This window comes from Zonotrichia leucophrys, chromosome 9, assembly GCF_028769735.1.
Source record: "Zonotrichia leucophrys gambelii isolate GWCS_2022_RI chromosome 9, RI_Zleu_2.0, whole genome shotgun sequence".
Lineage (NCBI taxonomy): Eukaryota > Metazoa > Chordata > Aves > Passeriformes > Passerellidae > Zonotrichia > Zonotrichia leucophrys.
In genome coordinates, this window is record NC_088179.1 from 6629128 (window position 1) to 6653215 (window position 24088).

At 44.3% G+C, this 24088-nt stretch overlaps 1 protein-coding gene across 1 annotated transcript in view; it reads left to right on the forward strand.

Annotated features, from left to right (window-relative positions):
• Nucleotides 1-18779, forward strand: part of INPP5D (inositol polyphosphate-5-phosphatase D) — a 50116-nt gene extending 31337 nt beyond the window's left edge. The window contains exons 8-29 of the mRNA XM_064721390.1: nucleotides 270-350; nucleotides 527-598; nucleotides 870-993; nucleotides 1994-2100; nucleotides 2583-2685; nucleotides 3683-3879; nucleotides 4633-4750; nucleotides 5212-5308; nucleotides 6368-6506; nucleotides 7170-7278; nucleotides 7435-7523; nucleotides 7754-7835; nucleotides 8996-9085; nucleotides 9248-9361; nucleotides 10487-10569; nucleotides 11570-11657; nucleotides 12378-12527; nucleotides 13273-13366; nucleotides 13596-13703; nucleotides 14225-14494; nucleotides 16470-17040; nucleotides 17739-18779. Of these exons, the coding sequence (XP_064577460.1) occupies nucleotides 270-350; nucleotides 527-598; nucleotides 870-993; nucleotides 1994-2100; nucleotides 2583-2685; nucleotides 3683-3879; nucleotides 4633-4750; nucleotides 5212-5308; nucleotides 6368-6506; nucleotides 7170-7278; nucleotides 7435-7523; nucleotides 7754-7835; nucleotides 8996-9085; nucleotides 9248-9361; nucleotides 10487-10569; nucleotides 11570-11657; nucleotides 12378-12527; nucleotides 13273-13366; nucleotides 13596-13703; nucleotides 14225-14494; nucleotides 16470-17040; nucleotides 17739-17741 (2889 nt within the window). The 3' untranslated portion in view covers nucleotides 17742-18779. The remainder of the gene's footprint in view (nucleotides 1-269; nucleotides 351-526; nucleotides 599-869; nucleotides 994-1993; nucleotides 2101-2582; nucleotides 2686-3682; nucleotides 3880-4632; nucleotides 4751-5211; nucleotides 5309-6367; nucleotides 6507-7169; nucleotides 7279-7434; nucleotides 7524-7753; nucleotides 7836-8995; nucleotides 9086-9247; nucleotides 9362-10486; nucleotides 10570-11569; nucleotides 11658-12377; nucleotides 12528-13272; nucleotides 13367-13595; nucleotides 13704-14224; nucleotides 14495-16469; nucleotides 17041-17738) is intronic.
• The last annotated feature ends 5309 nt before the right edge of the window (nucleotides 18780-24088 follow it).

Below are 24088 nucleotides of genomic sequence, written 5' to 3' on the forward strand. Positions count from 1 at the left end.
GTGATGTGAGCTTGCCCCCAGCAGCAAGCTGACTCCCATGCATGGCCAGCTGCCTTGACCCTAAGGAACAGGTTTGCAGATTTGTCCTTCCAGCCTCCCACACTTCTGCATGTTCCATGCTTTTGTGATGCCTGCTGTAGATCAGAGTGGCAAAGGTACAAGTGCTGCTCCTTGGTCTGTGTGAGGTGTTCCCGGGCTCTGCACTCCAGGCTGTGCTCTGGTAATCACCCATCTCCCTCTCTCTTTTTGTTCCTGTGCTGCGGTTTCAGATGCTTGGTGAAGCAAGTCCAGTCAATATTGTATTGAAACTCAACCAGCTGATTTCTTTGCTGTCATCTATTGAAGAAAAGGTAGAGTTTTCAAGCTATTTTATATCATCTTCTTGTCCTCCTTTGCCTCTAGTTTGTTTCTTGTTCATCATAAGTGCAGTGCTCTGCCACAGTAAGATTTCTTTGTTCTGATTTTATTACTCTCAGTGTAGTGCAGAATCACCAAATGCAATAAATTACACGTAATTATTTTACAGGTGAAAACACTGTTGATTGAAGGTCCTGATTCAACACACCGTCGCTCCCTTATCCCCCCTGTCACTTTTGAGGTAAATTTACTCCTTTAACAATGCTGATCATAAGGTGGAAGGACAGTAATGCAGATTTATGTCAGTATCTCAACTCCTGGGAAGTTTGCTGTGCTGCCACAGAGATAACAGCTATTCCTGGGTGCTGTTTGGCACCATGAAAATGCCTGAGATGTCTGGTGAGACTGGCATAATGATATGTGTCCAGGAATGGAGGGAAGTGCTGCATTTGTAATACATGTGCCTGAAGTGTAGAAGGTCCCTCATGGAAAACCTCTCTGTATTCCACTAGGTGAAAACTGACTCCCTAGGAATTTTCTCAAAAATGCAACTCAAAGTGGATGTGGAAATGGGAAAACTGATTATCAAGAGATCTAAGGATGGTCCAGAAGACAAATTTTATACCCACAAGAAAAGTAAGATGTCAGCTTAATGTCACAAATTCTGAGCTAGACTCTGGGAATTCTGCTGGGTCCTGGGTGATGCATGAGGACCAGTCAGCAAGACACAGATTATCTGTGCTGGGATAACCAGCTTTCACAGATTGTTTTAGACCCAGTCTCCAGGTCTAAATGAAGACACTGGAATCAGCACTGCAAGGGAGCAGGTTTTGGTAGAAGATTCCCCATAGAGCTGGTTGCAATAGAACCATTTTTGTTCTGAAAAACAATGCCACTTGAAAAAAAACCCCAGCATTCTGCAGGAACATGCTGACTTCTGTGATGATTTTTTGATGGTAAAAAGCCAGACATTCAGTTTCAGTAACATTTTTCCCTTGATTTTTTTGTATGTAGATTGGTATCTCTCATCACGAGCAACACCAGTTTGGTCTGTGATTGCCTGATTCAAGCAACTTCCTTTTTTTCTGTTTTCTTTCTGAACAGGCAGCTCACTGAAGTTGAGACAAAGAGATTTGTGAGAGAGTAGATTATACCCTTGGGCTCTTTCCTGCTAGAAAATCAACCTGTTGCTGGCAGTAATTGAAACGATGAGCTTTCATGCATGGTTCTCTCCACCTGGTGTTCATAATAATTAGCTGCTATTTTAGATGGGAGGAATCACCTTTACCATCAAATGAAGTTTTACATCCTCTTTCACAGATGGGGAAGGAACACATGTAGGCTGGCTCAGGATACAGGGGGATTGCCTGCACGAAGTTAAGGCTTTATTTCACACTGCCAGGCTCAGGATGGAAAAGAGCTCCAAGCAGAAGAGTTTTGAGGGTCCTCCTCACTTGGAGTCCAAACCTGTTTCAATTGGGAACAGGGTTAAGCAACTTTAAAATGCAGGTCTGCAAGGCAAACTGCACAGACAGAAAAGACCATGGAAATCCCAATCCTTTCAGCAGAGTTCTGCTCATTTTGGTGGGACCCTTATTTCAGTGACTGCAGCTTGTGACGCCCAGCCTATGTTCAGTCTTGCAGCTCATCAAGTCCCAGAAGGTTCCAAACAAGCTGGTTATTGTTGTGGAAACAGAAAAAGAAAAAACACAGCGGAAGGAATATATTTTTTCTGATTCCAAGGTATGTACATGGTGTTTCTTTCCTGCCAGCCTGGAGCAGGTGGGAGTGGAACATGGGGCATTTCCTTGGTAGAAATGGAACTGTTGAAGGACAGTAGTTGCCTTTGTAAAAAATAAATTTCTTCTTTGTTCTTGAAACATCCAGACAATGAGCAAGTATACTGTCTTATAAAGGGTCTCAGACACCTAAGTGCTGTGACTGAGGCAGGAGGACAGAGCAAGCAATGGGGAGAAGCAAGAAGTCAAGATGGCCACTGTGAAAAGATTTTTTTCTGACCAGTTCAGCATTTGTTATAGCAGTGCTCAAGCTAAATGCCTAAAAAAGCCCCACAGGAAAGGCAGTCTCCTGGAAGGTTTCAGGACAGTGCAGAGCTAATCTGCTCTTCAAGTGTGCTGGGAATTTCCTGGTTCAGCAGGTTTTTCAAGAGGTCATGTCAGAGGAGTTAAGTATCTCATTAATTTTCTCTGCTCTTCCCTGTCTAGAAGAGAGAAGGGTTCTGCCAGCTTTTGCAGCAGATGAAGAATAAGCACTCGGAACAACCAGAGCCTGATATGATCACCATTTTCATTGGCACCTGGAATATGGGTATGGGCACCCTTCTGTCATGGGCACTCCTTCAGACACTGCCTAAAGGTGTGCTCAGCTGGGCACTATGAGCTCCAGACTCTCTGTGTTGGGTTCTGAAGGACTGCTCAAGTGACAGGGAATTGTGGCTGGCACAAAGCTGGTGCAGAAGTGCACAGCATTGCCCATCTTGCAGAAAGGACAGGAGCAATTGGGAGTGGGGCTGAGCCTCATCCCCAGTGGGCACAGCTGTGAGCAGCAGGTGAGCAGCACTGACAGCAATGAGCCATGGAGTGCCAGGGCACTGACCAACCACCAAAGGGAACAGAGGGCACACAGGGCAGGGCATCAACAGGAGGGGATAAAAGTTTGGGCTAAAGAGCAAGGAGGGCAGATGCTTGCAGCCTTCTGAAGTGATGTGGTGTTAGTCTGTAAGGACTGAAGATTTCTGAATTTGTATGGTGATACTCTGTGTATCATGGCTGTCTCAACTGCCACATATGCTGTGACCTATGCTGTGACAAAGCTGCACATCAGCTGCTGTCATTTGACAAGGCACAGTTCATGTCCAGTGTGGGAAGACAGCTGAGTGTCTGTGGTACAGAGAAGGGGACAAGGTGTGATTGAGGACAGTGGAATATAGGGGTTTTTTTCTCCCATTTTGGACAGAAGCCTGGTTCAGCTGCTGTGAGCTGAGCTGTCTGTGTTTGAGCATCCTTAAGGAATAAGGTCAAGGCAGTGGTAGGCCAGGAGGAGTATAGGTCCCTGCCTTTACTCCGGGCTAGCCTAGGCCTTGGAAAACTGACCAACAAGAGGAAGGTGGTGAAAGCAGAATCACTTATTTCTCAGTGCCTCAGGTGGGGGTAACATCATTGTCATCTTAGAATAGTGTGCCCTGGCTGATACAAAAGTGATGTGAGATATGAAGCCTGTAATTTCTGTCCCTGTGTGCTATCGTCATCCTGGTTTTGACAGGATGTGCTCTGACTTCCTTTGGTGTTTAATGTTTTAATAAAAGGTGCAGCCCCAGCCCCAAAGAAGATCACCTCCTGGTTCCTCTCCAAGGGGCAGGGGAGGACCCGTGATGACACTGCTGACTACATCCCTCATGACATCTATGTGATTGGCACCCAGGAGGATCCCCAGGGGGAGAAGGAATGGCTGGAGACCCTAAGGCAGTCTCTGCAGGAAATCACCAGTATCAGCTTCAAAGTGGTGAGTGGTTGTTCCAGCTATTGCATAGAACTCAGGAGATGAGAGTGTACATGTTGTACAAATAAAAGAGATGGGAATAAGTGGGATTTTGCCTGTACCTCCTCCTTAGTTCTCCCTTTATTTTCATTGCATTGAGTGAAGGAGAATGCACTGAATATGTCTGTGGGCTCCACAAGATGCCCCCCTGGATGGACCTGTTGCTATGGACAGTGACCTCCCCACGGCCAAAACAGGGACCCTGCCAGCCTAGGAGCAAGGGGAGATTGTTGAGCACTCAAGTCAAGTGCTGGTGTTATTTTGACTTTCAAAAAGCAGGAGACTGTTAAACTTTCTGAGCCAATTGCAGCCTAGATCTCATCCTAGACTATTGCACTTTCAACATAGGATGTATCAGTACACAGGCAGAGAAGAAAAACTTTTTCATAAAAGAAACTTGAACCTTAATAAGACCAGCTTTGGACATTCCTGGGTTTCAGTGATGTCAAGAAACAAATCTAAGCATATCTGGAAAGCTAACTCTCACTGTGATTGGGAAACTATTTTGTGCAAGTAAAATAATCCAAAGATTAACTAGAAAAAAGGAGGAGAAAATGGCAAGGTTTCAGCATTGATTAAAATGACTGAAAACATATCCTGAGCACAGGAAGAAAATTTCTGTAGAAGTGCAATCAAAGGAGTCAGGAAGGCTGCAGCCACAGTGCAGCTTGGCAAGTACTTGCAGAAATATAACCTCTACCCTTCCCAATCCTGCAGATAGCCATCCATACCCTCTGGAACATCAGGATCGTTGTCCTGGCCAAGCCAGAGCACGAGAACCGCATCAGCCACATCTGCACAGCCAACGTGAAGACGGGCATCGCAAACACACTGGGTGAGGCACGGGCAGGGGACAGCTCAGCCCCCAGGGAACAGCTCTTCTGCTACAACACTCCTGGGGCAACATTTATGTGACACTCCTAAAGTTACATCCCACTAGCACTGGTTATATTTCACCCTGTAATAGAGGAAATCTGTTTGTGTGTATACTTAGCACACACACACACATATATATATATATTTATATTCCTAGCAAACACTTTTGACTGGCTATTGGATTGCTCTTTCTTGGGTTTCACAAGGAAGTTGCACTTCTCTCCCTTCAACTAATTTTTTAGCACCCATAAAAATTTGCTCCCACAATCTGTGCTGTATGCACTCATTTTTCTGTGTTAAGTGAATTTCTCTTCTCCATCCTCCACTTTACTTCACATGTGCTAGGTGCTTTATTATCTTTGCTAGACTCAGCCTGGAGGTGGATTAATTTTTTGTCATTTTTGGCTTCCCTTTTGCCAGGTAATAAAGGAGCAGTGGGGGTGTCATTCATGTTTAATGGAACTTCCTTTGGGTTTGTTAACAGCCATTTGACTTCAGGAAGTGAAAAGAAACACAGGTAAGATACATCCTCCCCTCTCAAAAATTTCACCCTGAGCCAGGGTGAAGTTCTCTGGGCCATGTTTGGAAGGAGGGCTCACCAGACAGGCACAAACATGTTTTCTTGACCATAAAAAAATTGTTCAATGTCTCCTGGAAGGGCATTTAAACAAGGGACTTCTGCTATGTGACCATAGCACATGGGTGCAGGAGAAATGGATGTCAAAATTATTTCAGAGCCATCAAGGGTAAAAGCCTTACACAACACTTGCATGACCTGTCATGAAAACCCACTGCATGAGGAAAACACTTCCATGATCTACAGCATTTTGGAGAAATGTGGGAAGGCTTTTCCTATCCCAAAATAACGTGCTGAAGGGGACTGTCTTCCTTCTCACTGTAGGCAGTGCTGTGAGCCCTGGGACACAGCTGAGAAAGATCCCTCAGGATACCAGGAGGGAGATGTAGAACAGGAATATCCCCACGGTGACTAATTCTCTATACCCACCTGTGAAATAAGGGTTTGTGGATTAGGCAGGTTCTGGTCAGCACAGGACTGGAAGGCAAAGATCCTGACACCACTGGGAAATCAGTGTCCACACTGGGAGGAGCTGGAGCAGTTGGAAGGAGTGGTTTTGAAAGTGAAGAGGACTTGAAATGAAGAATTTGGCCTTGTCATTCTTTCCCGGTCCAGGAAACAGATGGTGTGGGATTTCTTCACAGGGTCTTTCCTACTGATGAAGTTAACTTCTATTGAAGGGTTCCTCAGGGCCTGGAAGAGCTGCCAAAATCTAGTTATGTGTTTGCTGCTGAAATCTGAAGGAAACAGTCTAATGCTGGGCTTCTAGGACATGTAGCTCAGAAAAGCACAGCCCCAGAAGGCAGCAGGAATGGCTTCAGGAGCACTTTCCCTGGGCCTTTCTGCTGGGGTGGCAAATTCTCAGCTTCTGATCTGCTCCTCTGTAGCTCTGAGTCGGAGCAGCTCCCTCCTGGTAAAGCTGCAGCCTCTGCCATCCCAGGCATTTGGAAATTACACGGCAGTTTAGGATGTCAGGCAGATGTTTTCTTGTCTTGACAGACGCAACCAGAACTACACGAACATCCTGCGCTTCCTGACCCTGGGAGATAAGAAACTGAGTCCATTTAACATCACTCATCGCTTTACTCATCTGTTCTGGCTGGGAGACCTGAACTACCGTGTGGAACAGCCCCCAACGGTGCGGGACGCTGCAGGAAGCCCTGCAGGGACAGCACGCTCGGTTGCTATAGGAGTGCTCTTCTTCCAATCTAGGGCAACATGACAAAAAGAGGGGAGTCAGAAGGGATCCCCAGGGTGTGAGTGTGGCCCCAGTTGAAGGAGAGTAAGGAAATCCCCTTTGTCCTCTCTAAGGAGTAATGGACCCAGGAATGGCATCTGGCACAATTTGCTGCTTCAGGCAGCCTTGGTTCCCCAAACCTCCTGACTTTCATTCCCACTTTGAAAAGCATCTGTCCCTGAATGGCTCAATCCAGAGATTGCCTTTCTGCTCTGGTTGGTGAGCTTGGAATAGCTGAAAGAGGCCTTCAGGCAAGCCCTCATAAATACTGGATAGGTTTCAGTATGTGGGAGAAAACACCAAGCTCGGTGTCGATGTGCATGTGGTTGTGAGTGTGTGTGTTCTTGTGTAGGGGATGTGTGGGCATTTCAATACCTGTTTTGATAGACAAATGTTCAGCCACCCAAAAAAGGCTGGGGCTTTTCAGTGACGGGAAGGACAGGGAAGTGGCAGGGGCTAACAGCTCTGTGAAACAGTTCAGGAGCACTCATCAGTTAACCTGTGAAGGGAGTATTTATAAGAGGTTTTGCCTCATCTGCAGCTCTGCTGTTTCCCTGTTGGCAGGAAGCAGAGAATATTATCCAGAAGATCAGGCAGCAGCAGTATCCGGAGCTGCTGGCTTTCGACCAGCTTCTCCTCGAGAGAAGAGACCAAAAGGTGTTCCTGCAGTTCGGTGAGATCCTCTACTGGCTGGCAGGTTCCTCTGCTACATCCAGCAGCTTTCTCTGCCAGTCTCAGCATTGGGGCAGGGTGTATAGGGCAGTGACTCTCTTGCCCAGGTGGGAGTTCCCAATGGCCAAGCTGTAACCAAGTTCTTTCCCTGTTTTAGAGGAAGAGGAGATTACTTTTGCTCCAACCTACCGCTTTGAGAGAGGCACCCGGGAGAAGTATGTTTACACCAAGCAAAAAGCTACAGGGGTAGGTTAAAACTGATTCCCCTTTAGAGGTATGTGGCACAGCTGTGACAGCAACTCCTGCAGAAGAAAGGGACCTAAACTAATCTCTGTGTTTTCTGCCCTTGTGTTTTGAAAGGAGTCAATATAAACAGACTTGACACAAATATATGGTGCTGGGTGAATCAATTTCCTGTTCTTTTGTAAACTGGCCCTTTCCATTCTTCTTGACATTACTTCTCCTTTGGTTTGCAGATGAAGTACAACTTGCCATCCTGGTGTGATCGAGTGCTCTGGAAATCCTACCCCATGGTGCACGTTGTGTGTCAGTCCTATGGTGGGTGGAGAACAGATTGTGGATAGCAAGGCAACCAGTCTGAAACGGAAATGATTCAGAACAGAGTCTGTAGGATCTCCCTGCACTGCCAGGCACTCAGCATAGAGGGACCTGATGTTAAACGAGGCAGAGGGGAGCCAAAATCTCTCTGCCTGTAACCTTACAGGCTGGGAATTCATTCTGTTATTCTTTTATATGCAGAACACCACCTGGACAGTTGCAGCTGTCCAACTTCAGACCATGCTGCAGGATTATTTTACATCAGTAATTTCTTGGCAGCAACCACTACTTTTCCTGTGCAGTCACTACCAGGAACTCCTGACAGTGAGTGCCAGCAGGACAGACCCTGTGTGCACAGTCCAGTCTGCAGAGACTGGAGCTGCAAACACATCTCTTGTATCAAATCATATTCCAGAAGAACTGTGTGGTACCAAGAGCCTGTTCCCTTTCCTGCTGAGAAGCATCACTGAAGTGCAGTTCAGGGAAGAGAAAAAGCCCACAAAACCTGTTTAATAAAAGACTCAAATACCAGTTCCTGAAATGTCATCAACTATACATAGGACTGAGCATCTGAGTATGCTGTTCATGGTTTCCTATGCGTAGATTGGGAGCAGGGCTGTGAAAGTGTCTCGGGGATGAAGCAGGCTGATCTGATCACAAAGACCATGATGCTGAGGTGTGGGGTTGAATTGGCCTCTCTGGAATGACTGGGTTTGCTGGAACTCTGTGTGTGTTTAGATCCAATCAGGCCTTGGTCACCCACTCTTACCTTTGGGCCAGGAGTTGCTTTGTCACACTGAAGCAGGACCAGTGTATTCTTGTGTGATTTCCTGCCATGTTAGAGCTATACTTAGCAGGGCATGTTGCAGAGGTAACCAGGAAGCCTGTAAGGGCTTTTTGTACTGGGGGAATCTAACACTGACAGTCATCTACAAAACAGTACAGTAAAATGGTGTCCCTTAACCAAACCAAATCTTTCTGTATCCTGACAGAAGAGTTACATTCATGCGTACTGACAGGAGTTTATGTAGAGAAACACTTTTTACTAGAGACAGTTACCAGAGAGACTGTTATATTTTCTGGAAAATTACTGAATAATACTTCTTTGGTAGTGATCTCCCTGGAGCAGGGCAGTAACTGTCTTCCCTTTCTCCTGGCAGGCTGCACCACTGACATCATGACAAGTGACCACAGTCCTGTGTTTGCCACCTTTGAAGTGGGAGTCACCTCACAGTTTGTTTCCAAGAACGGTCAGTCAGGTTGAGTGCATGAGTGCCATCTTCACTTTGGATACAGAACGCATTGCTTTGTATATGCTGAGAGAAAAAGCTGATTCTCCAAGAGTCCATTCAAAAATGCCCTCTCTTTATCTCCTACTGAAAGTGACATTATTTTCTCTTCCTCTTTCCTAGACTCCAAATACACAGATTCCCAAGGGGAGATAGAGTTCCTGCACTGCTATGCTACTCTGAAGACCAAGTCCCAGACCAAGTTCTACATTGAGTTTCATTCTAGCTGCTTAGAAAGTATGGGTTTGCCCATCTTTATTGTTTCTATCAAAGTTTTCTGCATGTTTGGATTAGTTCTCCTTCTTCTTGCTTTGATCTGAAAAAAATAGCTATGTGGATCATTCGTTACAATGCATAAAAAGGGGTGTCCTAAAGATTTGATGTAGTTTGCAAGACATTCCATCCTATCAGCAATGCAGTCCAAACCCCACAGCCAAGGTAGCTGTAATTCATGCTTAGACATGTAGCCTTCCAACACTTTTTCCACCTTGTCAGTCTGATAATTCCTTTCTTGATGGGAAACATATATATCTTGCTTATCACACAGAAAATACTTACATAGTAAAGACAGGATTGATTAAATTTCTAATTGTGCCTGCCACAAATGATCAGGTAATTTCAAAATGAAGCATCTGCATTATCCTAGCAAAAAATAATTTTAAATAATTGAATTAACCTGGTTTAACAAAAAATAAGTCAGAGGATCAACTGAAAGGGAAATGAATGCTAGTGATGTGACTTTGTAAGTGGGACTGTGTACCCTGCAGCACCACAGATTTCACTGCCTGTGCCCATGCTGTGGGGCTGAGTCTCAGCTGTTTATGTAACACAAGCCTACGTGCCCTTGCTGTGGGTTTTTTAAAGCAATCTCCCATCACAGAACTGCTCTTGTAAGTGGGACAGCAAGCCTTTGGTGGATGCTTCATCACATTATCGCATGTCAGAGCGCTGTGTCAAAGACAGTTCCATAAAAGATTATTTTTTGGCTGTATCAAAATTTGCATAAATTTCTATGGAAACAGTGTATTACAAATCTTAAATTAGAATTTCAAAAGTATGCTATCTTGAGTGGCGTAGGAAGAGCTGTCATGTTCTTATCCTCCGGTCCATGTATGCACTGATCTCCTCAGTGCCAAGTTTAACTGCAAAATGAAACCATTTAACAATGCTCTAGCAAAACCATTTGCAAATTTACTGTGTAAAAATTCATCCAAAGCTCAGACTTTAAGCTTCTTAATACTTTTAAAATTTGCGTCCAAGTAGGAAAATACTTGTAGGCTTTTTGGAGACATAGTGAAGAGGATTTGTAGCCCAGTTCTTGCTGTCTCTCTCCTGGTAAACTCCTTTTTTGTCCCTTTGCAGGCTTTGTAAAGAGCCAGGAAGGAGAAAATGAGGATGGAAATGAAGGGGAGCTTGTGGTAAAGTTCGTTGAGGCACTTCCAAAGGTAAACTGGGACAATACCACCATCTTTGTACGGAAGAGAAGCTTCCACTTTCATCCCATAAGCAACCTGAGGTCTTTTACTTTCATAAATACTACTTTCAGGAACATTGTTGTGGTCTTGTTTACACTTAAAGGGACTGTAAGAATGCAGGATGGGCTTAGGATAAACAGAGAATGTTGTAAGCAGGAAAAGACTTCCATGTCAGTGTACTTACATGTCTATGAAGAATTTTGCTGATGCGATTATGCCATTCAGGACCATGACTTTTTTCTCATCCTTTTAGAGAACATTTTGCCAGTTTGAGGAGAACCATTTTTTTAGTTTTAAATGGAAAATAAAACATCTTAAAGAGTAACTCTGCCCTGGAGTTTCTTTGCCTGGTCAGCTAAAACTTGGTGTATTTTAGAAAAGTTGATTTCATGTTTTTTTTTACCTGTGTTAAAAAGAACATCAGTGTCCAGAAGTTGTATTCTGAGTGTCAGTGTCAGACACAAGTCCTGTCCTTGAGATCAGAGCTGTTCTTCATTTCTTGGCATGGTAGGAGTTGAAAGAACTGCAGGAGCTCCTGGATTTGGAGCAAATGTGCATGTCAATAATCTTCTAAATAACCCAGAAATGCTGACTTTGAAAGAGTGCCTTACACTGAGAAACTGGGGAAAGGCTCTACAATAATACAGCCAGGCAGATTTTTGGGAACAGACTGTAAGCACAGTCCAGATGCCTTCCTCCTCAGGCAGTTTTCAGTCCTGGACTACAGGAGAAAACTGCAGCTCATCCCATGAGTGTCAGATTTGCAGCATTCCATTTACTGTGCTGGGACTCAAAGAGTGCAGCCTTCTACCACAGATATCCAGATATTATCAGAGACTAATCCTGGAGGTGACATGATACCCTCATGGGTTTATCCAGCAGGGTTTTCCTCATTTGGGACTGAGTCCCAGGGAGAAGTGTGCTCCTGTCAACCATGTGTTGTATTGACCACCTTAATTTGTCTTTGCAGCTGACTCCAATTATTTCAGACCCAGAATACCTACTGGATCAACATATCCTGATCAGCATTAAGTCGTCAGATAGTGATGAATCTTATGGTAAGTGTTAGCTCTAAAGTTCTGGATGAGTCAAAAGGTACTTAGATTCTTCCAACTACTGAAAGAGTGGGAGACACCAGAAGTAACTTCTATAGACTGAACATCTATGATTTAGAACTCAACTCAACAGAAATATACATTCACTATGGGCAATATTTTGTGAAGTAATTGTGATTAAAGGAATATGATCTCAAAGCAACAACCTGTGTGAGCTTTACCAGCTCTAAAAGAACAGTGGTTTAAAAAGAAATTCCTTTACAGGAACTAAATCAGGATTCAGCATGTTTAAATGCATTTAATCAGAACATAGAAATCCTGTTTCACTTGCACTTACTTGAGGCATTTCTCCTGGCTACAGAAAAGTATTTGGCTGTGCTTGTGGCTCCCAGATTGTCACCAGCCAGAGAATGAAGTCCTGTCCGCAGAACACTCTTTGCCTAAATCCCATTAATAGCAATAGCAGACATAGGCTCATGTTTTCCTTACCAGGAGTGGAAGCTCAGAACCCTGAGGTTACCCACAGGTAACTTCAGTGCCCAAATCATTCACACACACATGAAGTGAAATAAATGCCCCTAATTTCTCAGAAGATATTCTGCTCCTTACTGTGCTCCAAAGCAGTAATTACATACCTGTCAGTGCATTGGTAGTAGATGACACAAAACATTTCAGTGCTTCCTTTCTCAGTCCCAGCCTCATTGTCTCCCTGTTGTCTTTTAGGGGAAGGCTGCATTGCCTTGCGAATAGAAGCAACAGAATCCTTAGCTCCTATCCATACTGTGCTCACACACCATGGAGAGAAAACGGGGGTCTTCCAAGGTGAAATTAAGTTACAAACGTCACAAGGAAAACAGAGAGAGAAACTGTATGGTAAGGAACATCTTATCTCTGCAATGCTCACCTCAAAAGATTTCTGATAACTGTCAAGGAATTGAAAATTATCTCTGCAGTGCCTGTAGTCACAGAGAATGCTTTTGATGCTGAGTGCAAGGAGGTGTGACTATGGTTAGGTCTCAGGAGCATACCTGTACTCTTTCAGGAAGACAGAACAATTGGATTCCATGGGGTTTTTCATCATTCAAGTAAATTCAGCAGACTGAGGGAGCCCCCTGTCTGCCACCTGCACTGGTTTTATTGCATGGGGATCCCTTACTTCCACTTGTGACATGGCACACTCCATGCCAAGCTCTCCTTGCTCCAGTCATCCTGCGGAACAAAGAGTATGTCAGGCTCTCAATGAGCAGTTTCTTAGCTAGAAGATCACAAACTTTGCTTTTTCCCCCTTACTTCTGTACTCATTCACAGTACAGAAGTAGCCATTTACAATTATGATATTTACAATTATCCTCCATAGTAAAATGACTGTATGTGGCTGTTTGGTGGGCCATGACCTTTGTATTTCAAGATACATTTCTTCCTCTGTCAACAAGACATGACATGTATTAGTGAGTAGTTGAAAACATAACAGCAACATGTTCATCACTCTGATGGACAGTTTTAAAGTAGACAAAAAGAGATGCCTTAATGACAAAAAGAGATGCCTTAATGAACACAGGAACATAGAAAACTTGAGCAGACAGACTCTGGAGATATGTGTGCCCCTTCCTTCCTTCAGATTTTGTCAAGATTGAACGTGATGAAATCACTGGTCAGAAACCAAAGAACATCAGCAATTTAGAGCCTAACAAAGACTGGGATCCAGCTAACAGGTAAAGGGCAAGTGGGTGAGTTCCAGGAAAATGGTTGGCACCATATATGCAAAGTTGGGCTTGCTGTGAGAGCAGCATCAACAGGTGTGCTGAGCACTGGGAAGCTGCTTTGTGGCTCTCTGGTCAGGACTGGTCAATGCTCCTGTGCCCAAAGCTTCAAAAGCTGAGAATGCATTAGCCAGAGTGGGTCGCTGAACCCTCTTAAAAAAGGCCCTTCTATTTCCAACAGAAAGTCAAAATCCACTCATCTGATGGCCAGAGAGGCAGCAGCCATCGCTCGCTACTGGGGGAGTGCAGTCACTTCTCCAGACAGCCTGGGAAAGGAGGATATTTTACGGTAACCTTGCCACCTTACCTCTGACAGCTTGGGGTGGGGAGCTATTCTCAAACTGCCTGGCTTTTCCTTTCCAAGAGTCATAGCATGAGTCTGAGTAAGGCTGTCCTTTCACCTTCTTTCACTGGGGCTTTTCCTTGCAGGCAGCTGCTGGCTGGGCCCAGAAACCATTGGCAGCCCCTATACGTGGCTGCAGAAGCTGAGTGCTCTCTGCAGCCTGGAAAGGGAAGCAGCTGCTACAGCCACAGGAACTATTTTGGGGGTGGGGGAGGTTGTCTTGACCCAGCTGCTTCCTCTCCAGTGACCAAAGGGAGTGAGGCACTAACAGGAGTCCCACTTTTTCCCTGATTCTGAAGCAACAGTGACCCAAAAAAAAAAAAAAAGGAGTAAAAAAAAAAAAAAGCAGGTAGTATTGAATCTAAGCAGTCAGTGGGTACTAACTCCTTTGTAGCTGGCAGGGAGACAAAAAACTCCAAACATATTTGTGCATGTGCCTCCTTAACAATATTTATTTTCTTGAGCAGGTCCACCCCCACAGACATCAGCAACCCCAACTACCTGGGCATGGCTCCCTTCTCTCAGCAGCCCTCTGCAACCTGCCAGCTTAAGCAGATATCTTCATCAGAGCAGGCACCTTCCCTCTGGAACTATGAGCAGCAGTCCAAAGAGAACACCTCCCTAATGGGACAGAGTCACTCATCCTCCACATCACCCTCCTTGTCACCGCTATCTCCAAAACCATCCCTCCAGCCTACAGCAAGCAGAAGCATTTCTAATTGGAGTCAAGAGTACCAGTGAGTGTTTGAGTTTTGCACTGAGGCTGGGCTCCTCTCTCCTGTCATTCTGCACAGTCACTGTGCATTATCAGTTTAGAGAGTTCAAGGTGCAGCATATTCTTTACATATTTTATCTCTAGAATGAGAAAGATAAGTGAAGGTCACAAGTACAGACATCACATACTCAAAGAAAACTAGCAGTTTTCTAGTGTAGCAGTTCCTCAGACTTTTGTGAAAGGAAAGCCAAAGATAATGAGTTAAACTTACAATTAAAAATGGAATCTTAGAATCATAGAATGGTTTAGATTGGAATGGACCTTAATGCTTATCTCATTCCACCCCCTGTCACAGGTAGGGACACCTTCCACTATCCCAGGGTGCTTCAAGCCCCATGCAACCTGTCTTGGATGCTTTCAGGGATGGGGCAGCCACAGTTTTCCTATGCCAGGGCCTCAGCACCCTTCTTTCTAACATCTAACCTAAATCTCTCCTCTTCTATTTTAAAAATACCCCCTTGTCCTGTCACTATCTGCACTCCCTCCTTTGTGTAAGTCCCCTTTAAGCACTGGAAGGCTGCAGTGAAGACTCCTTGGAGTCTTCTGCAAGACTCCTGAACAACCTGTTGTCTCAACCTGATATATACATTTAATTCTCTACCAAAAGAAGAGAAGGAGAAGTTTACAAAGTTGACTGTAATAACAAAGAAGAAAAGTGGGGAGTGTGGCATAGATCCTTCCCCTGAATAGGAAGGGGAGGTCCTTCATGAGTTATATGTGAAATAACTGTCACTGAATTTCTACTGGCATGATACAAGTGTCCAGCTGCTGCAGAAGCCAGACTCCATGTACTGCCCCTATCACAAGCCTTGATGCAGAATTTCCATCTGGCAACTGAAAATATCCCATCCTTTCCCAGCTTAGTGAGGTGGCAAGGCTACTTCACCCTAGTGCATGTGTGCAATCTGTGTCCTTGTTACAGACCTCTTCACAGCCAAGAGACAGCTGCTGTCTGAGCTGGGGTGGAGCTCCCCTGGTAAATGGGTGTGGCACTCTGGAAGTCCAAATTCACAGCAGTCAGAGCTGCCAGCACTGCTGGGGTCTGTTCTGTACCCAGCAGTGCTCCATCATGGCTGAGCTCTCTCCTCCGGCATGCGCTGACTGCCAGAGAGGAGCTTGAGACACGGAACACAACTCATTTGAAGACACCCAAAGAACATGTGCCACTCACCTCCATTCCACTCTTCTCAGTGATATTGTGGCTGATTTTTTAAGTTCTTTGCAGGTGAAAGCCTGGCCAAATCAGGTCGAGTGACTCAAACCCATAGGACTTGCTGTGTCCCATTGTACGGCTGTGCTGTCATTCCAGGCTGAGCTGCAGCTCAAAGGCCTCTGCAGGGAATGCACATGGATTGTCTCACCCTCCAGAGCTATTACTCTTACACTGTGCATTTGGGTGCATTAAGGGAATTTATCCCTTCCTTAGGAATACCATGCTGCATTGGTAGCAAGAGGAGATTGACGTAGTTGTAAAATGCCACAGTATAATGTGAGCTCTTATTTTAAGCCTCTAGACTACCATTTCCATCCTCTCTGAGAGATCTGAAGATTAATATTCAAATTCAAATTTGTTTGTGTCGCAGAGTCATCAAAGGACCTGGCACAGTTTGGCACAGTAGTTTATCTGAGTTTAAAAAGAAGCCAAACATCACTTTGACAGGACTGCAACCTAGCAGGGAGTTCACACAATGCTATGCATATATGCTCTCTGCTATCATGTTACTAATGATTAAACAAAGAAAAACTCACTTCTGTTCTCTCTGTTAAACACAGTTTTGTTCTCTCTCCCTGAGAGTAATTGTTTTCCTGTTGCCCCTTCAGGCAGTCAGTTTAATTTGCCCACACTCATTTACTATTCATGTCCTCTCTAAGTCAGTCAATGACTCTCTTGCCTGCTCTTCACAAGTCTCCTTTTCACCCTCTTTCCACGACTGTAGGCCGCCTGACATGGGGAAATCCACAGCAGAGCCTGTGCTGCAGGAGGAGGGGCAGCAAAGGCCAGAGATGTTTGAGAACCCATTGTATGGCTCCATGGGCTCCAAGGGCAAGGTGGCCCCCAAGAAAGAGCAGGAATATCCCAAGGCCTTGCGGAAAGAGCAGCCGCCACTGCCTGAGCAGATCTGTCATCTCACAAAGCCACAGGAGCCTGAGTGCAGCAAGACCTCTGGCAAACAGCCATCCCCACCTTTCCTGGTGCCCACACAGCGATTCCGGTCCTACACTTCATCCTGCCAGTTGGAAGAAAAGAATACGGGGGAAAAGAGTCAAGGCAAACCAAAGATGACAACACCATTGGAAAACTCGGCACCGCTCAAAAAACTCGTGAAGCCATCAAGGCCTGAAGTCAGCATCCAGGGACAGCAGAACAAGCCACCCCTTCCCTCCAAGAGCCGGGCAGTGCTGGACATGCAGAACTCCAAGGGCCGCGATTACCGGGACAGTTCAGAGCTGCCGCACTCCGGGAAGCACCGGCTGGAGGAGGGCCCGGTCGGCAGGACAACGACACCGGTGCGTTACTGGGGGCATGAGTGGGGTGGGAGATGGCACTGCCACTGGAGTGCTATTGGCTCAGTCACTAACTCCTCACTCCATGGTTCCTATCCAAGCTCAGTGCTGTCCCACAAACCTACAGGGCATGCAGAGCAAGGGGTGCCAGGGAATATCCTAAAGCAGTATTGCTGCAGAGGATGGCATGTTGTGAAACTATGGCCTTGGACTGTTTAAGCCTGGTGGTCCACAAGAGGAATGCAAAAAGTCAGTATGTTGCTATGTCTTGTTTTGGGCATACTGTGCTGTTCCTGAAAGTGGTTGATCCTGGCCAGACAGCACAAATCTGTAGTATTGGGCAATGGGCTTTGCTGTAAGTAATAAAGAGATGATTAAAAGTGGTTAGTAGTTAGTGGTAAACACTTAGCAACTTAGAACAGTGTGTCCAAAACCAGTACTGAACCTTCTACAGAAATAATCAGACATATACTTTCCTGGGCTGGTGGGTTTATTTGTTGTGGTTTGGTTTAGTTTTGTGTTGTTTTATGGGTTTTTTTCAACAGAACACAAGAGCTGTATGAGGAGTAGGGGAGGCCTTAGCAAGTGCATTTGGGAGAAAAACCTCACTTGAGCAGGCTGTAGGGTTTTTTCTTTTCCATCTGCGTCAAAACTTGTAAGATTGACAATATACAAGCTGATGTCTTTTCTTGTCTCTACAGTGAACATGACACAGCAGCTGGTGGTACTCTAGGAGGAATCCTGATGGGAAGAACAATGGAGTCTACTGCTTTGTTCACACTGATGTCCTCTAGTCTGGTTCTAAAAAAGACTGAGGAATTTTATTTTTGAGGGTGCAGCCCTCCCTGTGATTATGAAAATGTTCTAGCTGAGAAGCTTATCCTATGTTGCTCAGACCAAGAGGGACCAGGACCACAATACCAAATGCAAGTTATTCTTTTGACTGTCACTTTGGTACTTCCATGTAAAGGTGGGTGGCCAAGTTCATGCATTAGTAAATGTTTTGGAAAAGAGGACAGTACGGTACAAGGACTAGGAGATGAAAAGGGTGCATTGAAAAAAAACCCTTCCTACAAAAGCAAGGTTTCTATTTTGTGTTACAGGATTCCTATTACAGAGTGATATGTAAAAGAAAGCATCTTAAAAGCGGTACAGCTCCAAAAGCATGTCCTATCCATGCAGCAAGGAGGTCAGGGAGGGTGGGGAAAGAGTCTGAATAGCAGATACTGGTGCAGGTCACACACCCTCAGTGGAGCCAGCCTTGCCTGGAGCTCGGGGCTGCATCCCTGCACCACCCAGGGGACACAGCAAGTGAGGGCCAGCCCATGGCACTGCAGCTCCTTTTCCTTCAAGCAGGCCCTGCTTTGATAGCCCAGCAAACAGAGGGAAACACCAGAACCACAGGCAGAAACAGGGGAAGGAGAAGGGCCCATGGGAGCCCAGGAGTAAAACTGCCTGCAGGGGCAGATAGCAGCACCCCAGCCTGCCTGGCAGCAAGCACTCTGCTTTGGAGGACACTGGCCAGCTGGTTTTGGAGCATTCTTAATAGACTAATGCTGACCTTACTGTACACTTTTGTTCACTGAGAATGAATAATGTTAACATACTTTTAATTTCTGTTATATTCGTGTTAAGTATTAATGCTATGGTTACTATTAGATTAAGCCTGTTGTGACTTAATCACTGTTATTGTTTCCATGTTGATTACCTTAAAAATAATAAAATAGTCACCTTTCTGGTCATTCTTTATTGAAAATTCAGAACTACCTGTCACAAGATTCAGCTTTAGGTGGGTGTTACACCAGCTTGCTCAGTGAGAGTAGTCCCTGCCCAGAGAAAACACCAAAGGCACCAAGGAGAGCAGGGAAGGCACGACACGGACTGAGAATGCATCCATCTGTCTGCACAGACCTTCTGTGGATATAGCTGCTTTGAAAACTACAGGACCTGTGAGCAGGTACAGTTACTAATTGTGTGAGTGTAGACAAGGTACAGTAATTTTACTGGAGGAGAAGGGGCCAAGCACAGGCTTGTGAGAATGGGTGGAAAAGGACAACCTGCAGGTAGAAACCTTTCTAGAAGAGATGATTTTTTGCTCTGCAGGTTGGAGTTTCAAAGCATCAATACTGAAGCACCTGGCTCTACAACCTACAAATCAGCAAGAGAAACCATGAGCTTACACTCCTCTTGCTTTATTCAGCAGAATTCTCTCTGTGTAATCACCATAATTCAGTAGCTGTGGTATTTTGCTGGCCCTGAGGAGCATTTGACTTTTCCAGGTTGCAGAAGAACATCTGTGGCCACCTGGAGCAGGTGAGCTTTCTGTCCAATACAGAGAGTTAGATCAGCTCTCAGTAATTCTGGGCTGTGTTCTTCTATGTGTGGAGATGGAAATGGGATGAGCTTTCTATTAAAAAAAAAAATCTTCTCAACAATGAGACAAGCTCGGATTTTTTTGTTTTATCCCTAATTCTCTAAACTGTAAAAAATAAAATCCCTGAAGTCTAGAAACTAAAAGCTGGATATAAAACAAATATAGCTTCTTGTGTAAACATTCTCCTGATTGAGAATGCTGCTTGAAATGTGCACAGATTTGCAGATGAACAGATTTTGAGAACACTGGACTTGCTAAGGCATAAAAATCTATCCAGGTACTTAATTTGGTCTGTCCTTTAGAAAGGCATGTTGCTGGGGAAGAAAAGCAGCTCTCTTCCAAGTTTCCAGCAGAAAAAAAATACATTCCTATTCCTATGCTAAAAATGGGTTGCCTACCCACTTGGGGTTCCAAAGACAGTCTGATGGAATGGTGGCAAATACCACCAGACTTTGTGCAAGTGGACAGTGTTCAAAAGAAGGCTCTGTAAAGAGCTTTCTGAAGCCTCTCTGGATGAGAGTCTTCTCAGGTGAGCAGCTTAGACACGGAGTGGAGAAGTGGGACAAGTGGTGAGACACCACACAGTACTTGTCTGTGTGCCCAGACTGGCTGTGCCCTGGGATGGTAGAAGTGATAACCACAGCTGTGGGAGCTTGGCAGATGTTAATATCAGAAAATTGAATTGAACAAATAAGCCTGATGCTTCTGTTTGTTATATTTAATTTTTAATTTCTGTCACAAAGCCTCTAAGATGACATCTATTGGTTTTACTGCCCATGTCTTGAACAACATGAAAGCAGAACTGAACACAAGCTGCTACTTTTTCTGATGTCCCTGAGCCTGACTCCCTCTTGCCCAACTAGGCACATTTCTCTACCCTCTCTGCTGTTGTCCACTTAAGTTGGTGCAGGCAGTATGAGCAAAAGACATAAACTGAAGGATATGAATTGTCCAAAAATGTACTGATTTCCCCCAGATGTATTATCTATCCATAACCTTCCGGCATCCTTTATTTTAAGTTCTTAAAATAGCTGGAGTCTTTTTGTACTTATTTCCATGGAGACCCAGCTGTCAAAAATGCTTGGAAGTTCCCAGCTACAGGATATTATGTTGCAGAACACAGTAAGTTTTAAACCCCCCATTTCCTGCCTGCACCTGTTGCACCTAACACCAGTTTCCTTGTCCTCTCAGTGCACAACCACCACAGGGCACCTTTGAGCCTTTTCCTGAGATGTTGTGGGTGACACATTTTCTTCCTGATAAAGGTATGGTCTTAGAGAAAATGGCTCAAGGAAGAGGAAAAACAGAAGGAAAACCAAATTAAGGTGAGTTACTCACTCCAAAATAGCAAGGGGATAATTTTAATGTTAGAAATTATGTTGCTTAAGCCTGTAATCTTGGGACCAAGCAGCCTTTTTCTGTACAGCTTAAGACAAACCATTTAGTCAGTATCCTCCCACTTGTTTTTAAAATGAAAGGTTTGCTAAAATTTTACTATGTTTTTCTGTTGTCCTTGTGATAATACAATAATAGTCCATGTGATTGAAGGGATGCATTGTCCAGAAATTAACTGATTCACCCCCAGACCAAGCTCCTTATTTTTATAACATTGTGGAGGCTCAGATGTTTATGTGTGAATGAACTGTGGGTGTCAGGACCAACTGACCAAGGTGATGCAGGACAGTTCCCAGAGACCTCCTCACCAGTATCAGCAGATGGATTGGAAATAGACAATAGTCAGATATTTTGCTTTTATTTCTGTAATCTCTTCCAGAGAGAAATTGACACTTTCCTCTGTGGGACATCTGCCAACAAGGCTCTGTCCCTGCTGTCATTTGTGATGTTCCTTGCTGATAACAGAGATCAAAGGTGCAGCCAGTGGGCTGGGCTTGGGGAAGTGATGGGTGCTGCAAAGCCTCTCCATCATCAGCTACATCCACTGCATCTGTGTGGTTGAGGCTGAAGTAGTTAGTGACAGGGTCAATGGCTTTGCCTGCTCTCTGTGCCCAGCTGGCACTGTCTCACATGCTGGTCACACCTGCCACCAAAAGGCTGCTGCATTCCCCAGTGCATTCCTGCAAGGCCTAGGGAAGGATTCATTATGCAAGGTCTACAGAATAAGCCAAATACTCCTTTCAATGTGCAGGAAAGGTGTTAGCTGCAGAGGTACGAGATGTTCTTTCTAAATATATATGTAAGCAAACATCAAGTTATTACTCACATGAATATGAAAAAGATCCTCCTAACTCTACAGTGTGTGCATGGTGTTGTTTCAAATGAGGATTCTAATAAGAAGTATTTTAAGATTGCATTTGTGTTAAACTGCTGAAGTTTCTCAGAAATTCTTTCACAGTTGAATCCCTGGTTGACAGAAGAGTGATATTTCTTTTTGCCTACTGTAATTTGCTATATTTTTTCTGCATTATCTTATTATGCATCATCACAAAGCATTATCTCATTATGCATCACCAAATTTCCCTGAACTTCTGTTCTCAGTTCATTACCATTATTCAGTTTCATTAATTTTATTTGCAGATAATCTTTGTTCTAGCTCCCAAGTCAGCTAAACTAAAGGATACTTCAGTGTACCTTTTTAGATAAAAACTAACTGACATTCTTATGTAGCTCTCAGAAAATTGTGATCAGAACTGTTTTACAAACCCCAGTATTGCAGAAGCCATCACAAAAAACAAGGCACGGCTCTGCTGAATGTGGTGCTTGGACTGGAGAATTTCCAGAGGCCCATCCAGACTCAGCTATTCCATACTTGTGTGGTTCTCTTTAACTGAGACTATTCTGTGCCAGGGATGGTAATCTGCTACACATTACAGTTATTATTAACACTTCTACTGCATTTTTTCCCAAGGTCTGGTCTAGATTACATAGAAAACAAATTAGTCTCTCTTATCATGAAGTATTAGATTATATCACAACTAATAAAGATGGCACAGAACAGGCTAGTAAATGTTGGGCTGGAGAGAGAATGCATGGATGGAAAGGGATGAAGGTGTCCAGCAACATGCAGAAAGGTTATAGAAAAGCAACAAAGACTTTGTGGAAGGAGAGGGAACCCAGCAGAAGGGATGTAAAAGCTCTCTCTCAAAGAAATAGGTCAGACAAGGGAAGAAAGTAAAGGTAACAAAGAAACTGGAAAATAACAGATAACCTTTGCAACAGAAAGAATGGAGATTTAGCACAATTTATGTCTACTTCACAGTAATATGCATCTTGACATTATGACTTGAAATACAAAGAAAATGACCAGGTGTGGGACATGTTCCCCCTTTTCAAAGGTAAACTGAAGATCCAAAACAAAGCTGAATTTGAAAATTGAGCCTCACTTCGGGAAGAACACTATCCAGTATCTTCCTGGAAAATTAGCATTTCTGGTTCCCAGTCAGGAAGCAGTAAAGGATGTAGGTTAATCTGAGCACCAAGTTTCAGGGAAACATCCCATCAGAACCTGCTCCACTCACCTCAGAGCAGGGATCTGTTCTGTCACCTGAGTGTCATTTACAACACAGCCAGCTCAGAATCAGAACTGGGCAGGAGGGGGCTCTGATGGGACCCTGCAATCCATTCATCACACCATCAAAGAGCAAAATACAGAGATCAGGCTCACTACAAAACCCTTCACCATCTTTTCAAGTGGCCTTACAATCCTCCAGCAGCAGATATTCTCATCTGCCTCAAGGAGCCTGTTTCGAGCTTCCCCAGCTTTTACCAGCCCTTCCTCATCTCTAGTGGCCATTTTTTGGGTTAACTTTAGGCCCTTTCAATGTAATCCTGTCCTATATGAACAAGCAGATCAGGGCATTGTCTCAATCTTCTGACATGCATATTTACATAGTGCTGTCATATTTCCCATATGTCTTATCCTTGTTAGGGTAAACAATTCCAACCATCCAAGTCTTTCTTCTGGATCAAATCTCCTATATACATTTGTCATTCCTGCTGGGCTGCTTTGATATTCTCAGTTCTTCCTGAAATGTGCTGGCTAAAGCTGGACATGTCTCCACCAGAAGTCCTGCTTTTCCCTCTGTGGATGTGGAGTGCCAAATTCCTTGGAGGCACAGTTTTTGTTTCTTCACTGCAGAAGGAGCTTTCTGACAAGCCGGCTAATTTGGTTGTCTAAAATTTTTACTTCTGAATTCAAGTGTTGAACAAATTGCCAGATTTGGATGCTGCTGGTGGCAGAAAGGTGCTTCAAGTGAAAAAGCCACTTTCAGCCAGAACAAGCTGTTTTGTCACACATTCTTACAGTTCTTGGGGATAAAAGAGAAGAGCAGGATGACAGATGATGACATGGAGCAGGGATGTGCTATTGGAAAGACTTCCAGAAACCTCAGATATATTTAAGAATATTGTATTGGAGTGGGAAAAGCATTGTTAACAGGTACTGTAAAGAAAATCAGAATGTCCTACCCACTACAGAAATCACAGATTACAGAAAGGTAATGTAGTGTGATTTTTATAAATTCAAACATATACAGATGACAATTTAAGTCCTTTCCTTGGAACATTCTAGCAGCTGCTGTAAACAGTAAAATGTGCAATGTTTGATATAATTTGTTTATCTAATGCTTGAGGACACACTTTTTTTTCCCCCCATGTCTTTTCTACTCACACTGATTATTTTTCCTTCCCTGTTGAAAGAAATAGGGGACAGTTATTTTC